This window comes from Lycium ferocissimum, chromosome 12, assembly GCF_029784015.1.
Source record: "Lycium ferocissimum isolate CSIRO_LF1 chromosome 12, AGI_CSIRO_Lferr_CH_V1, whole genome shotgun sequence".
In the NCBI taxonomy this organism is placed as follows: Eukaryota; Viridiplantae; Streptophyta; class Magnoliopsida; order Solanales; family Solanaceae; genus Lycium; species Lycium ferocissimum.
Window position 1 is genome coordinate 36620016 of NC_081353.1, and position 16177 is coordinate 36636192.

The 16177-nt window shown below is 36.0% G+C and overlaps 2 protein-coding genes and 1 pseudogene across 2 annotated transcripts; 2 read left to right on the top strand and 1 right to left on the bottom strand.

Moving 5' to 3' along the window:
- The first annotated feature begins 45 nt into the window (after positions 1 to 45).
- On the top strand, positions 46 to 2706 carry LOC132039274 (pentatricopeptide repeat-containing protein At3g24000, mitochondrial-like; annotated as a pseudogene).
- Positions 2707 to 3511: 805 nt separating this feature from the next.
- LOC132038918 (uncharacterized) lies at positions 3512 to 9340 on the bottom strand. Its single transcript, XM_059429410.1, has 15 exons — positions 8855 to 9340; positions 7977 to 8153; positions 7768 to 7892; positions 7552 to 7687; positions 6925 to 7074; positions 6783 to 6836; positions 6591 to 6686; positions 6424 to 6483; positions 6262 to 6336; positions 6121 to 6174; positions 5922 to 6023; positions 5214 to 5828; positions 5023 to 5121; positions 4623 to 4730; positions 3512 to 3920 (listed from the first exon to the last, which is right to left on the bottom strand). Exons 1-15 carry the CDS (start codon positions 9278 to 9280, stop codon positions 3771 to 3773), a joined length of 2427 nt encoding a protein of 808 aa, XP_059285393.1. The 5' UTR covers positions 9281 to 9340; the 3' UTR covers positions 3512 to 3770.
- A 3618-nt stretch (positions 9341 to 12958) lies between these two features.
- LOC132039544 (scarecrow-like protein 3) lies at positions 12959 to 15713 on the top strand. Its single transcript, XM_059430022.1, has one exon. The coding sequence runs from the start codon at positions 14169 to 14171 to the stop codon at positions 15516 to 15518; it is 1350 nt and encodes a 449-aa protein (XP_059286005.1). The 5' UTR covers positions 12959 to 14168; the 3' UTR covers positions 15519 to 15713.
- The last annotated feature ends 464 nt before the right edge of the window (positions 15714 to 16177 follow it).

A 16177-nucleotide genomic window follows, 5' to 3' on the forward strand; every position in this document is an offset into this window, starting at 1 on the left:
TGAGCTGATAAAACTTCATACCCTGTAACTTTAGTTCATGTAAAAATGGATTATTGCGCCTATGTAAGTTTACCACCATGTTTTTGGCATTCTTGAACTGCCAATTTCCGTCACATAATCCAGCATAATTTATGTGACACTTTTTGCTTATCGAGATTTATTTTTCTGTGATCTTTGACTAATATTTTTAAATATATTTTTCATCGTATTAACATGAGAAAAATTGCAACTTATATTACGTTTCATAGAGTTTTTGAATATGTAAAATTTAGTTTTAAAATATTGAGTTGATCTAATCTAATTCAACTTCGAAAATTAATCAGATCCTCGATAAGCGAAAAATATCAGGACCGAGGGAGTACTTGTTATTTTCTGAATTCAGTCTCTGATCATATCAAATGGGATGGAGAAAGGGACAAAACAAAAGGCTGTAAAAATGGGACCAAAAATCAAACAAAATTTGCGATATGGTCTGAGACTTTGAATTACAAAATAAAACTAATCAGTTGTTGCCACGTAAGAACACAGTCTTTGCATGCACTGACAGAACACGTATATGGAGTGTACGTACTATTTCCCTTTGCCATTTTCCCTTTATTTAGCTGTAATGAGCTGATAAAATTACTCCATTAATACCTGTAAATTTAGTTCATACATCATGTCAACATGGATTATTGCGTCTAAGTTTTATTACTACTAATAGACGTGAAAATGAAACCCATGTACACCATGTTTTTTGCATTCTTGAACTGACTATTTCTATCATATATTCAGGTCAGTTAATTCATGAGCTAATTCTGCATGTTGTTCTATTTCATATTCCTTTAAACTTAGACAATATATATGTCGTACTATATAGATGATAAAAAGGCTAAGTAAATTGCTAGTGCTAAATTTGTTCAATCATTTGATAACCATAGTCATTCGCGATTAGCGACCCATTAAGGCTATAAACATGAAAAAGTACGTGACAAATAGTCGAGCAATTTTCAATTTGATAATCTCCATAGCTAGGCAGCAATTCTTGTTATCTACATTGTCTGTAGTAGCAGAGCCAGAAAGGGTAAACAAATGTTGTTCATCTATTACTGTTATAGATGATAAAGAGCTACTTAAGAAGACTTCAAATGGAAAGCTTTTAGTGCTAAATTTAATTGATAATGGCTTGATGGACACAAATTTGGGAAGTTTATACCGCCGGTTATTAAAGAAATGTACCGTATGTGAACTACTGGAAGAAGGAAAAATGGTTCATGAGCACTTCCTGAGGTCAAAGTTTAGACAAGATACTGTTCCAAACACCATGTTGATTAGTATGTATGCAAAGTGTGAGAGCATGGATGATGCTTGCGAGGTGTTTGATAAAATGCCTGAGAGAAATGCGGTTTCGTGGACTGCGTTAATCACTGGGTATGCGCAGAATGAGGGTGCTGAGGAGGCGTTGGTTTTGTTTCGTGAGATGTTGAGGTTTGGATTTATGCCAGACCCGTTTACTTTTGGGAGTGTTCTCAAGGCTGCAGGTGCTTTAGGTTGTGCTGAAACAGGCAGGCAACTACATGGGACATGTATGAAATGGGGATGTGAGGAGGAAGTACTTGTTGGGAATGCTATTGTGACTATGTATGCAAAGTGTGGACTAATTGATGATGCAAAACTTGCTTTTGACAAGTTAAGGTGCAAGAATGAGGTGTCTTGGACCTCAATGCTTACCGCCTATGCTCAACATGGACTTGGAAAAGAAGCTGTGGAATGTTTTGAGGAAATGCGTAAGATAGGACTTGAACCTAATGAAGTGACTTTTCAATCTGTTCTTACGGCTTGCAGTTGTGCTGGGCTTCTAGATGAAGGAATGCATTATTTCAAATTAATGAAGAAATCTACGATAGTTCCTAACAGTTCACATTACACGACCATTGTTGATCTAGTTTCTCGTTCAGGCCAACTTGACCGTGCTAAAATGTTCATAAATGAAATGCCTATTAAACCAAATGCAAACGTCTGGAAAGCTTTGCTTGGAGCTTGTAGGATTTATAGGAATATGGAGTTGCGTGTTCATGCAGCTGAACATGTGTTTGAACTTGACCCCTATGACGCAGGGTCACATATTTTGCTTTCCAACATCTATGCTTCTGCCGGTAAGATAACTGATGCTAAAAGAGTCCGAAAAGGGATGAATGAGAGTGGAGTCAAGCAAGAACCTGCTTGTAGTTGGGTGGAGATTTAGAATGTTGTACATACATTTATGGCACAAGATGATGCCCATCTACAGATTGAGGAGATTCACAAAATGTGGAAGAAGATGACTGATAAAATTAAGGAAATTGGCTATGTCCCAGACGTTAGCCATGAGCTTTGGTTTGTGGAAGTCCAGCAGGAGAGGGAAAAGAAGTTGCAAAACCATAGAGAAAAACTTGCTTTAGCATTTGCACTTCTCAATACTCCAGCGGGGTCCGCTGTCCGTATCAAGAAGAACATCAGATTTTGTGGTGATTGCCACACTGCGTTTAAATTCACCTCGAAGTTAATGGAGAGGGAAATCATCTTGAGAGACAGAAAGCGGTTCCATCATTTCCATAATGGATCTTGTTCTTGTGGAGACTACTGGTAGTGCAAAGAAATGTCCATATGTGTAACTGTTGACAATCTAATTAAGACACACTTGCACGTGGTAATATGAAGTAATCTCGAGTCTTGCTTTTATTAAAATCTATTTTGCTTCATTTTCCTCTGTGTTTATGGAGTTAAATCCTTCTGATACTGCCTCCGTTTTGACTTGGTCAGAGGTGAGTTTTCTGCTCTTCTTTTTTCGTCTCCTTTACCTGATTCTGTACCTTCGTTCATATCCTTTTTTGGCTGCTTACTGGCGTCTGAGAGCCAAGTTATTCCTCTTTGATGGACTGCAAATATATAGGTACTGTTAAATGCTGGCCGATAGTTTGTATATGCACAAATTTATTGTTATAGTTCTGTTTTAAGCTGTACATTGATTTATTCTTTCTTTGTTTACTTTTGGATTATGGTGTCCAAGTACATGAGATCAATCCGGTTCAACAGTTATGTTGGTTATTCTGGTTCGTTTTTTTTTCCTGCTTGAGTAAATTTTGCACCTTGAAGGCCGTTCCTTTTGTGCTCAGATATTGGTAATTGCTTTAAGCTGATAGTGCCTCTGGTGCACGAGATGGAAACAAAAATCCTTGTTCCTCGTAAACTTCTGTCTATTACACGGTCAGCTCCCTTTGTCTTGTTTAGTAACTCTGACTGACTGCAGACGTGGTAATCAGAGTAGAACAAAACTTTTCTTTCGATGTGTGACAGGCCCATAAGTAAATATTGTGACGAAACAGTTGTTTACCTTACAGGTAGGGAGCTTCCATGTTCAGAATATCATATCTATGCTGGTAGCATTCTTGCCATCTCAAAGATGACTAGTAAAATCTATAGGTCCCTAAATAGAGCAATTTTAACTTTTTCGTTCAAGCTGGAATAATGTTAAACTTACGTATCAATAACATTTGCAAGAAGATCTATAGTAAATTTATGAAAAAAAATGCATATGGAGAGACTACCTTTAAAGTTGTACAGGCAAACAAAAAGAATCGCCTCTGCTTTTTCGAATAAAAAATTACTCACTGACAGTATTGTCAACAATAGATTAGGACCAAAATTGCACAATCAAATATTGAAAAACAGCAATAATCAAGCAAAGCCCCTTTTCTGCTTCTCTGCTTTTTCTTTTGACAAAATTGGATGGAAGAAAGCTAGTTTTCTCTCTACTTCCAAGCTTTTCTCCCTCGAAATTGTTTGCCAGCGCGCGCATTCTTCCTCTTTTTCTCTATCTTAGATCTTGCTACTTTGGATCTCTTTGCTGCTAATGGCATGAGTTTTTTGTGCTCTTTTTGCTGATTGCTTGAACCACCCGTCTGCAAAATTGAAACAAAAATGTGATCACATCATCCAAATCACAAGTGCATTTCATTAGAATGGTAACCTTTAACTACTAAAGTTCCACATCCTTTTTGCGCAAAATGAGGACCTTAGTTCATGCAAGTGTGAAGGTTATGTGAGATGTGAAAGCAAGAGTAGGAAATTTGAAAGATAGGGAGAACAGGGTAGGAAGGGAAGAGATGAAGTTGTGTGTAACTGGTGCGGGAAAACAGGAGACTAATAAACAAAGTAGAGATCCACCTGATGGTATAACTCGAAACCAAAACAAAATTTTAGGAAGAAGTGTGGCTTTCGATATCTTGTTTTTTCAAAATCTTCCTAGTTCCAACACAATAAATCGACGAAAGAAAATTAGGATGTCTTTAAATTCTAAAGATCCTATAACATTCATAATAGATCCACAGGAAGTAGATGCAAAGTGCGCTTTGGATACAGGTATACAGCGAGTAAATCATCAAATCCCATTCATGCACTTCCAAAATAAAAATAGTTTTCTATGTATTAAAGTGTAAAGTTCCTTGTGAAATGCCTGAGTTCCCCATTCTTAGGAGAAAAAAAATAGGTAAGTAACTGGGAAACTTAGCCAATAGTAAGAAAAAGCTGGGCAATAAGAGAAATTTAGAAATATGCAATGCTAAGCTCATGTAAATAAAATCATTTACAAACAATAAATGTACCTTTTTCTTTTTCAGAGCAGTTTTAGCCTGGTATCTCCCTCTATCCTCTCTGCCAGCCCGAATAATCGCCAGTCTCTCTTCCTTGCTAAGCTTCTTTCGTATGTTAGCCTAGAGTACAAGACATAATAGCATAAGATGCATCCTGTTAGGGCAGAAGATTGCAATTAACAAGAAACAAAACAGCCAACTCCAAAAGTAAATCAAACAAAGGGGTGCAAAAGTTTGTGTCCAGCGATCAGAATTTGAAAGCAACTACAGCACAATCCAAAATCCTCTTTTATCAGCTTAACATGGGGGAAGCATTGTCCTTTTCTTCCCTCTTTTTTTTTACGGGGGAAGCATTTTCTTCTGAGCCAATTCGTAATTGCAAATATAACAGTGACTGTGTGAGGCATCTAACCTCAAGTTTAGCAGCATCAACTCTTTTAGTACTAAGTTGGTCTGAGGTGGGAAGCTTAAATCCATGTTGAGCTAAAACATTCCTCGCATCCTTTTTGGCCTAATGAGCAAGAACAGAGAACTAGTAAGGCCACAGAACATAAATAAAGGACTCATTGCAAGTGGGATTCAGTTTCTTCACAATCAGCATACCTTGAGTTCTTTGATTCTTTGGAAGTCCTCATTAGATAGAATACCATCCTCCTCTGTATTCAAGGCGTTAGGTTCCATTTTCACACCTGCTAATTTCTTTAAAGCACGAAGGCTATTACTGGCAGCATTTACATCAATATCAGATATTTTCCTTTTTATTCCTTTAGACTCCTTTTCATCCACATCATCATCTTCAGAAGCCGAGCTACTATTATCCTGAGTTTTACTGCCATCAACATCCTCTGCTTCACCATCACTCTCATCATCTTCAGAGGCACTATCACCTGCATCATCATCTTCTGAAAATTCTTCATCACTATCACATTCATCATCAATTTCAAGATCATCACCAGACTCATTGTTGGAAGCATTATCTCCGTCGTTTTCACAATTGATATCCTCTTCGCCAGGGCCAGCATCTTCATCACTTTGATCATCATGGTCAGACAAGCCAACAGACCCCTCCTCTATATCATCACTGTCATTATCCTCCTGATCCAGCAACTCAATGCCCGGAACGCTGCTGACAACACTAACCTCACCAAATGCTTTAGGCCTTGCTTTTGGGTTATTAGGACGCCCTCTGTCCTTCTTAACTAGAAGTGAAGGGCAAATCTGCAAGCAATTGTTGCGGTCGAACCAAATAAACCTCACGGATTCTTAACATGCATATTTAAGGACAGGGGGAAAGAGGGAAATTCTTCGTACCTCTCTGAACAAAGTAAGAAGTGATCGAGCCGCTGCTGAAACTGCCTTCTCATTCGATTTTTTATATAGCACAAGGTCTTGTAGCAAATCTTCTGTCATCAACTAAACAAAAAAGATGAGATGACAAAAGTTGTGAATATACTAACACGTAAAACAGTAAATTATTAATGCCAAATACTTGGAGAAATGTTGTACATACCAAAGGCATGCGTAAACATATTTCTCGGACTACATTGATTCCAACAGATATAGCCTGCAAATGTCAAATACAGAAATAACATGAACTTTATGTGCGTACAACATATATGATCCTAACGAGATATGAGGTCATTTTGAATACCTCAGGCCTTGAACGGTCATGCACAAACTGATTGACTACTTGTTTAAATAATGGTTCAACTGCATCAGGAGGCACCTGTCAAGATAAGATATCATCTGAGCAGGAGAGGCTAGCAAGTTGAAGATGAAACAAAAAGACATTGCAGAACAAAAAGCACCGTACCATATCATGACATGCCTGAACCGCTGCAGCAAGCAAACTTGTCACATCACGCTGATGGGGCTGCAATTAAAAGCACACCAACGCACCAAACTTAAGTATGAATGAAAAAGTACACTGCCAAAAGAAATATCAACTGTGATGCCAAAGGAAATTTCATAATTAGATACCTGAACATATCTCTGAAGGTACGGATAGAAGTTCAACAAAATCAAGTGATGAAGCCCAACTGTTCGGGCAATTACTTTCAGCATCATCATCTTAATCTGGAGGGAGTCAAGAAACGGAAAAATATGTAATTGGGAAGGTCCATTCCAGTCGTACCAAAGAAAAACTACAGGAAGTAAATAAAGGTAATCTACCTCAAACCTCTCATTGCAAGTCTGAAGACGTGAGAATAGCTTTTCAGCGAATCCCTGCAAAAAAATATGTACTATAGGTATCATTTCCACATATTCCAAATCACAAAGATTGCATCATAGAGTACTAAGAACTAAAAAAAACCTGAGCATCCTTTAAGTGGTTCAATGGAGAATAATAACTAGTGTTGTTATTTTCGGATTGCACGCGCTGCTGCTTCTTCATGCTGCGGACGACACGCTGCAACTTTGCTTGCTTTTTCTTTTTGCTGGACGATGTACCCTTATTATTTGCCTAGATGTGCAAGCAGTCGTAAGTACAACAGATTTGATGAATATTTACCACAACTGAGGACAAACTTTCATTACTCTCTTGAGAGTTTGAACTAAGTTAAGTATTGAAAACCAGAGACATCGGCCGTAAGTTGTTCCGACATTCAAAAATCAGAATATGGAAACTCATTATTCCACTCTAAAACAGAAGGATCAGGTCTGAATGCAAAAACTCATCTGCTTGTTTTCCAACCTAAACCGAAATGCACTACATCTTGAACAGACCGTTATTCAATACTAGTGCCAAAAGATCAAATCTCATTGAACTAAAAAAACAAAGAGTGGAACAAAGACGCTGACATGGATTAAATAACCATTTAATGAATGACACACATTAGAATTATAAACCATTCACTGTAATCACTAGTGCAGGCATCATTGCTCCGCAGACGTGTATTATATAAGGAATGTCCATAGAGGATTTCATATGAGAACCAACCTTGTAAATAGCCTCTTTATTTACCACAACCTGAGGATTGGCTGTCTGCTCATCTTCACTTTCTGCCATATCGCTATCCGAGTCATCTTCAATTTTCTCATAATCAAGAAGAAAGGATAAAGAGGCAATCATAATCCTGAGAAATTTAAACAAGTAGAAAGAGCTTTAGTTGTAAAGTGATGAATGCAGTGAGCAACTATTAGCAACAAAGCCTACCTCGATGATGAATGAAAGCATGCCGAGCATATAGCATTTGCTGTTCTATCATCAAACCACACCCTTCTTCGATGAAGCTCACAAAGTGTGATGAGTGATCTTTTTGCTTTTGCTTCATCCTCTTGCTATCACATTTACAAATAAGCAGAATTTCAACCTTCAACCAAAAAGAAATTCAGAAGGCATTACAAGAAAAGGCAGAACCAAACCTGTAGCAAGGCAAACAAAATATTCTGAAGTGCCCGATTCTTCGTATCATTCTTGTGCTTCTGATTCATACGTCTAATACTATGGACAATATGTGAGAAAGCCAATTTTCTCAAAACCCTATCCCCCAGAGTCTGGAGCTCCATGAACAATTCAAGTGTCTCCCCAATGTCAACAATCTGAAATACAACATAACATCAAGGTTGATCTACAGTAGTTCCTTTTTTAATTTGTTGGGTAAAATTTCATCAATGTTGATCTACATCAGTTCCTTAACCATCTGATTACAAGGTATTCAATTGATTCTTTCATGGCTAACAAACAAATGTTGAGTGAACTTTCATTACTAGTATTGTGCTGCTTGAAGTGAAGTGAAGTGAAGTGAAATTTTGTGCTGCTTGTTCTTTGAATAGATTCATAGATGATTTGCATTGATTGTATACTGAAATTAGTTCCATTCATAACCTTCTGGATCACATTTCATCTTTGATTGTAGAGTTTCTCTGGATGTTAGTTCTGATTCGTAACTTTCGATTAATTAGTAAAATCATTACCTTTCTCTTTTTAACCACTACGTTATTATTTTCTCAACAAATCAAATTTTAGACTACGTGCCCAATCAAACAACATCACATAAAACGAAACGAAGGCATCAGTACAATATATTACAACAATAACTACAACTACAACAACAACAACAACAAGTACAACTACAACTACAACTACAACTACAACAACAACAACTATATTAATATATTCTACACAAGTCAAATTTGAACTACGTGCTCAATCAAACAGCACCACATACATTACGAAACGAAGACATTAGTACTATATATTGAATTCAACATTAAAAAAACATCAAATTGAGAACTAATACCTTTCGATTAATGAGCAAAATCAAAGCTTGAGAAACACAAACACGTAATCCAGACGGCAACGTCCTCGCCGAAGATTTCAGCAATTTCGCCAACTCTTTCGGGAAATTAACAAGTAATTTAGGGTAAAAAGGCGTAACATGCGCTAAAAACATCGATCGATCACCTAAATCCTTAGAAACATTCGTATCAGTTGATACACCACTAAGTGAAGTGAAATTACGTGCTGCTTGTTCTTCGAATAGATTCATAGATGATTTGAATTGTTCGTATACTAATAATAGTTCCGATTCGTAACCTTCGGGATCGCATTTCATTTTTGATTGGAGAATTGGTAAGCTTAGGTTTTCCGATGATAAACCTGAGGCGGCGATACCTTCGGCGGTGAGTTCTGACGGCGGCGCGCGGCGGCCGGAAAATGGAGACATCGCGGCGGAAATAGGGTTTGTGTGTATGGAATTGAAACCCTAATAAAACCCTAGAAAATAGGGATTTTGAGATTGTGACGGTTTTCTAAGTTGGAAAAGGGTATTTTTTGTACAACTTTCGGGTCGGGTCGAGGTAAAACAATGGGTCGACTGGTTTTTAATGGGCAAGTTACATGTTTAGCCGGTGAGCAAAAATAATTACATCTCTAAAGGATTTTTTTTCATGAGAAAGTTACGAAAATATATTTAAATGGGTTACATGAAGTAGACGTGAACTCCTATTTACTGGGTTAAATGACCATACATAAGCATGCCATAAATGTAATAAGATTTGTTGAGTACATATTGTGTCCATGTTTTGTTAACTAAGATGGGAAAATTGTATATAATTGTAATTTTTTCTTTTTCTTTGTTTTTGTTTGAGCATCTAGTAAATCTTTGATTATATTTAATTTTTTTATTTTTTTTCTTTATGCATCGGTTCTTGAAAGTATATTGGAGTGATTAGTTTAGATGCACCAAGAAGGTTCACTATGATTTCCAGTACTCACTTTATATGAAATTTCAGAACTGAGCAAGAAGACACTTCTTAGTCTGAATATTTCTCAAAAAACAATTCAACTGTCTAAAAGGGTTGAGGAGAAAGGAGCTGAGACAGAGGAAAGAAATGAGTTGTTGAGTGCTCTTAAGTTTTAGAGCAAGTAAGCAATTTACAAATATTCTGGCAAGTAAGAAAAATGTATCAATATCTATCCTTGAGATCAAGATTCCATCACATTACGTTAGAGTTTAAAGAAGTTTTTGAACTTCAGAAGTGTGTTTAAACTTACAACGAAATGCCACAAGTGGGTCTGGAAGGGTAAGATGTACGCAAACTTACATTTATCTTTACGAGATATAGAGGTTGTTTCCAATAATGTATTAGAATTTAAGGGGTAAAAGCTTCGATCTCAAGCACATTGTTCGTAGTTTTTTCATATTATAGCTAGGTGAATATTTTTTTTCAAAATTATTCTAAAAGGTAATTAATTTTCAATTATATTTCAAATTGTGGCTAAATTTTGTGGGGCAATTTGCACGGTTTTCCTTCGTTGGGTGGTCTTTAATTTTTGCCCCTCAAATTGCTGGTCTTTAATTTTTGTACTTCGCCTAAAATATGCCCAACGGTTCTTTAGGCCATGAAAATAAATAAAAAATCGCAAGGCAAGGCTATACGTGTGAAACTTTTCCTTAAAGATAACTAAACAAGAAGACACTTATTAGTATAATTATTATTGAAATTTTTTCAACTTTAAGCTACGGCAAAGGAAGAAAATAAGATATTTTGAGTTCTTACAGAAAAAGACAAAAAATTAAAGAATCAATTTTAGGACAAAATTAATCCGCACAAAAAAATGAATTTTGTTATTTAGTTTCTGACACATGAAATCTTTAAATTTTGCCCAAGCTTAAATACGGGTTAGGTTCGAACCCCCCATCAAAAATTTTAAAAAAAATTGAGTTCAAGTTCCATCACATTATGCTAAAGTTTATAGAAGTTTTTGAACTTCAAAAGTGTGTTATTGGTCCGCATAAAAAATCTTCACCGCAAGATAAACTTGTAAAAACTTCGATCATACTTATGCCAGCACATTGTTCGGAGTTTCTTCACATTATAGCTAGGTGAATTTTTATTCAAAATTATTCTAAAAAGTAATTATTTTACGGTTATATTTCAAATTGTGGCCAACTTTAAAATATTGCATACACTGCAACTTTTTTTTAAATTAGAGCGGGGGTTCGAACCACCCATGATGCCGAATTTGCAGGCGCAAAAATAAGTTATTGGGATAATTTGTATGAAAATACCACCCCAAAAGAAGGGCAATCCGCGCAAAAAAATGAAAAATAAAGCAGGCCTACGAATGAAAAAGAATGCAGGTATGAGCCTAAAAGCCCATAAATAAATTCAAACCTGACCCAAAACCAATAGACAACGTGGCATTCTTTAACAATGTAAACGTGGCTATTCTTTCAACACTATCTTTAAGATTTCGCTTACATTTCAAAATTTTCAAAAAATAACAAAAGTGGTTAGTTGCCTTTAATTTCCCACAGGATTGCAAAAACCAGCCAAATTTTCTATTCATTGTTGTGGCTAAGAGTCTAACAAGTGGATGACAAAAACATAAACGGTGGAGTCGACATTTGGCTGTTTCTTTAACTCCTTTGCCTCTTTGTCTTGTTATTAATAGGACAAAAGAAGATACATACTAATTTGAAAAGTCTTTTGGCCATATTATACAAACAAACAAAACATTACTTGCCATTCCCACTATTCCCTACTAAGGAACAAAAGGAAATGATGGCAATTTTTCTTTGTCTTTATTAGGGCATGTTTGGACTCAAGTAGCCTTTTTAGAATATTTAATCTTTTTAGCCACCCTTTGATTCCCTATACATCTTATGTCATGACAAACATATAACCAAAAAGTAGTTCCACACATTAGATTCTCTTAGAGACAAAGAAAAAGGTGGTGGAGAGGTGGGGACTAGGGTTTGATTTATTTTTGTTTTTTCATTATGTTTTCAATATTGTATTAGGTCTCGACTTATTTAAATTCAAATCTCATAAGGCCATCTTAAAAGAAAAGCGCTATTTACTAAATATTTCTCCATGCCTAATATTCGAATACGAGACCTCGGATCAAGAAGTTTGATTAATTAAGCTTTAATAAAGTCTTCTCTGAATATATTATCATATACTTATATATGAGTAATAATTAAAGGTAGTCACTATGCAACAAAACGTTTTACCTTTTCCCTCTTTTAGTGATTAATAAAGTTTAAGTTTTTCTATCATAGGAAGAAGAATTTCAAATTAACAAATAAAATAGTTCTTTTCTTAAACTTTTTTGTCCATAGTCGACGAACCAAATTACACTAGTTTGTCATGGTGAAAAATAAATTTGAGATAAGAATATCTAATGATTAACTCGAGGTGGAAGTTATAGCTTTTTTGTCGTAGAGTTTAATTTTATATGTTACATAATCATTTAAAGACTCTTTACATTAACGAATTACTCAAACACTAACCTAACATGGAAATAAGATGTAAAATCAATAAAAGTTTGTTGGATTTGAATCAATTTAAATGATTCATAGAAATCCAATATCAAGTCGATAAGAGTACAAAAATTATTTTGTCATTCACTAAATTCTAAATTGTACGTCGTAGATTATGGTTATAAAAAAGCAAGATAAAGTAATCAACTACCATCATTAAGATAAAATAAAACACTAATCTTAATTTCTAACGAACAACAAAAACAAGTTCTTGTTTGATTTTGGTGGGAGTGGGTGGTGACGGGCTTTAATTTTATTCAAAATATAAAAAAGTAAATACATTAAGAAGTCAAAGCGAATTTAACGTCTATTATATATACATACAAAATAATTTTAACCATATATAAACAGTATAATTTTCTGCCGACCGAACCCCCCGGCCCATCCTCCCTCCACCCCGGGGTGTGTGGGGGAGTGGGGTTAGAGAGAGAGATTTTTGGAAAGACTAATAAATGCTTAACACAAAGTGCCAAAAAAGGGAGCTCATTTTTCTCACAAATTCCATGTTATTCTGAAAAAAGATGCAAAAAGACAATGACAAAAACAGTAAGGACAAAAATCACACCCACGCCATCGTAGACAAAAAACGTAGCCATGAAGAAATTCTTTCATAACCTGACACATTAACTCTTTCTCTCTCTCACACACACACACACATTACATACTTTAATTGAACCCCAAAAGTCCCAATTCTTCATTCACTACTTCTATCTTTCTTTCTTTAAAAAAAAAAACAGAGTCTTGAACTAGTTTTAGTAAATATTTCTCAATATAGCAAGTGAGTTTTGAGGAATTGTTTTGTGTTTTTTTGTGGGGTTTTGATGATTTGAAGAACCCTTAAAGGAATTTGTTGTTCTTTCTCTATTTGGTTAGTTCTTGCCTAATTTGTCAAATTACTCTGTTTTAGCAAAGATTTGAAATTTCTCATTATAGCAAGTGAGTTGTGAGGAATTTTTTTGTGTTTTTTTTAGTGGGGTTTTGATGATTTGAAGAACCCTTAAAGGAATTTGTTGTTGTTCCTCTATTTGGTAAGTTCTTGCCAAATTTGTCAAACTACTCTGTTTTTACTCTGTTCTCAAATCTTGCCATATCCCAATTCCTCATTCATTTCCTCTCTCTCTTTCCTTATTCAACATCAAGTTAAAAAAACAGAGTCTTGAACTACTAGTTTTAGCAAAGATTTGAGATTTCTCATTATAGCAAGTGAGTTTTGAGGAATTGTTTAGTGTTTTTTTGTGGGGTTTTGATGATTTGAAGAACCCTTAAAGGAATTTATTGTTGTTCTTCTATTTGGTGAGTTCTGGCCAAATTTGTCTCTCCTTTTACTGAGACTTTAGCTCTGTTTTTCCTCTGTTCTCTGCTTGGTTATTTTTCAACAACTGAGCCAAGATTTCATTTTTGCTTTTTTGCTGAACTTTTCCAATTTGGACTGAAATAGTAGTTGAAAAGACTGGAACTTTTGCTTTATTTTCTGTTTGGTTATTTTTCCCTATTCATTTTTGCTTTTCTGCTGAAGTTTTACAATTTGGACTAAAATAGTAGTAGTTGACTCAGCCTCTTTTCCTTGTTTCACCTATTTTTAGTATTGCATCCAGTTTAATATGCTCTCTCTATGCCCTTTTCCCCCTCTAAGTTGTTCTTAATACTTTGTAAGAACTTCCTTTTGTTTTCTTGATCTGATATATTGGGAAAGTTTGTGTCTTGATTCAAGATTCTTTTTTCCATTCAACTTCTTGTTGTATTGGGACACAACAATTCCTTGTTGTAATTCAGTTTTGTGACAATGTTACAAGATGATGGTTCATCATCTGTAACTTCATCATCACCCCTTCAAATAGTTCCCATGATGTCATCAATATCACCTAGCTTAGGTTCATCAAATCAGTGGCTTAAGGAGCTAAAATCAGAAGAAAGAGGGTTGTATTTAATACACCTTTTACTTGCTTGTGCTAATCATGTTGCTTCTGGTAGCCTTGAAAATGCTAATATAGCACTTGACCATATTTCCCAACTAGCATCTCCTAATGGAGACACTATGCAAAGAATTGCTTCGTATTTTACTGAGGCTTTAGCTGATAGGGTACTAAGGAGTTGGCCTGGTCTGTACAAGGCCTTGCGTTCAACTAAGTTATCAGTTGTCTCAGAAGATATTTTAGTGAGGAAGATGTTTTTCGAGTTCTTTCCATTCTTGAAAGTGGCGTTTGTGGTCACTAATCAAGCTATAGTTGAAGCTATGGAAGGTGAAAAGATGGTTCATATTATTGATCTTAATGCTGCTGAACCCTTGCAGTGGCGCGCGTTGCTTCAGGACTTGAGCGCTCGTCCTGAAGGACCGCCCCATTTGCGTATTACTGGGGTTCACCAGCAAAAAGTGGTGTTGGAGCAAATGGCTCATGTGCTTACTGAAGAAGCCGAAAAGCTTGATATCCCTTTTCAGTTCAATCAAGTAGTTTGTAAATTGGAACATCTTGATGTTGAGAAGCTTCGCGTTAAAACGGGGGAGGCACTTGCGATTAGCTCAGTTATGCAGATGCACACTCTTCTTGGCCATGATAATGAAAAGAAGTCACCCTTGAATTTTAAGCATTCAAAAGATATCGCTAATGGTTATAGTCCAGGCAATGACACGGCTTCTTCGTCCCCTCTATGTTCAACTGGTTCAGCAAAGATGGATAGTTTCCTCAATGCTTTGTGGGGTTTGTCACCAAAGGTCATGGTGGTAACAGAACAAGATTCTAACCATAATGGAACAACTCTCATGGAGAGGCTATCAGAGTCTTTACATTTCTATGCTGCATTATTCGACTGTCTAGAATCCACACTACCAAGAACATCATTAGAGAGATTAAAGGTGGAAAAGATGCTACTAGGTGAGGAGATTAAGAACATTATAGCATGTGAAGGGATCGAACGAAAGGAGAGGCATGAAAAGCTCGAAAAGTGGTGTCAAAGATTCAATACATCGGGTTTTAGAAATGTGCCTTTGAGTTATTATGCTATGTTGCAAGCAAGAAGGTTGTTGCAGAGTTATAGTTGTGAAGGATACAAGATCAAAGAAGAGAACGGTTGCGTGGTGATATGCTGGCAAGATCGAGCCCTTTTCTCCGTTTCGTCTTGGAGATGCAGGAAGTGAGATTAAACTTAATTCTCATTGTACGGTTTTAATTTATCTCTTCTTTCTTGTTTTGTAACATAATTTGTAGGATGAACTTTTGTAAGTGAGACTCTTCATTGACATGTTGAGTCACTCTACCATCTTTTTTTATCTAAGTCGCGCTTTTGTTGAATTCCATTTAGATGAGGATCAATAAAGATGGTATTTTCTTGATGTTCTTGAATAAGGTCACATTTCTCGCTATGTGTTAGTGCTAGCTAGTGACATTAGAGAACTCTCTGATTCTACGTTATTGTTGCATATCAAAAATCTGTTTAACTAGCGAAGAATCAATTTCAATCTGCTATAATGTATTGGGTAATAAAGATTGCAGCATGTAAACAGAAATGACAGTCAGAGGCGGATTCGGGATTTGAAGCTTGTGGGTCCTAGCTAGCAGTGTCTGTTATTACTAGGTTATCAGCTCAAATTTCTTATATATTCGAAGGATTTCACATTATAAATATAAGGTTCGGATAAAAGTTGTGTGTTCCCGCGAACTCACACCCAATGGTGTGGATCCGCCCCTGATGACAGTAGATGTTACGCATCTAAATTCATAAAGTTCTATTTTGGTCAGCTGATTTTGCTCATCACTTTTTTTTATCTATCGCTGTAGAGCACCATCATATTTGTCT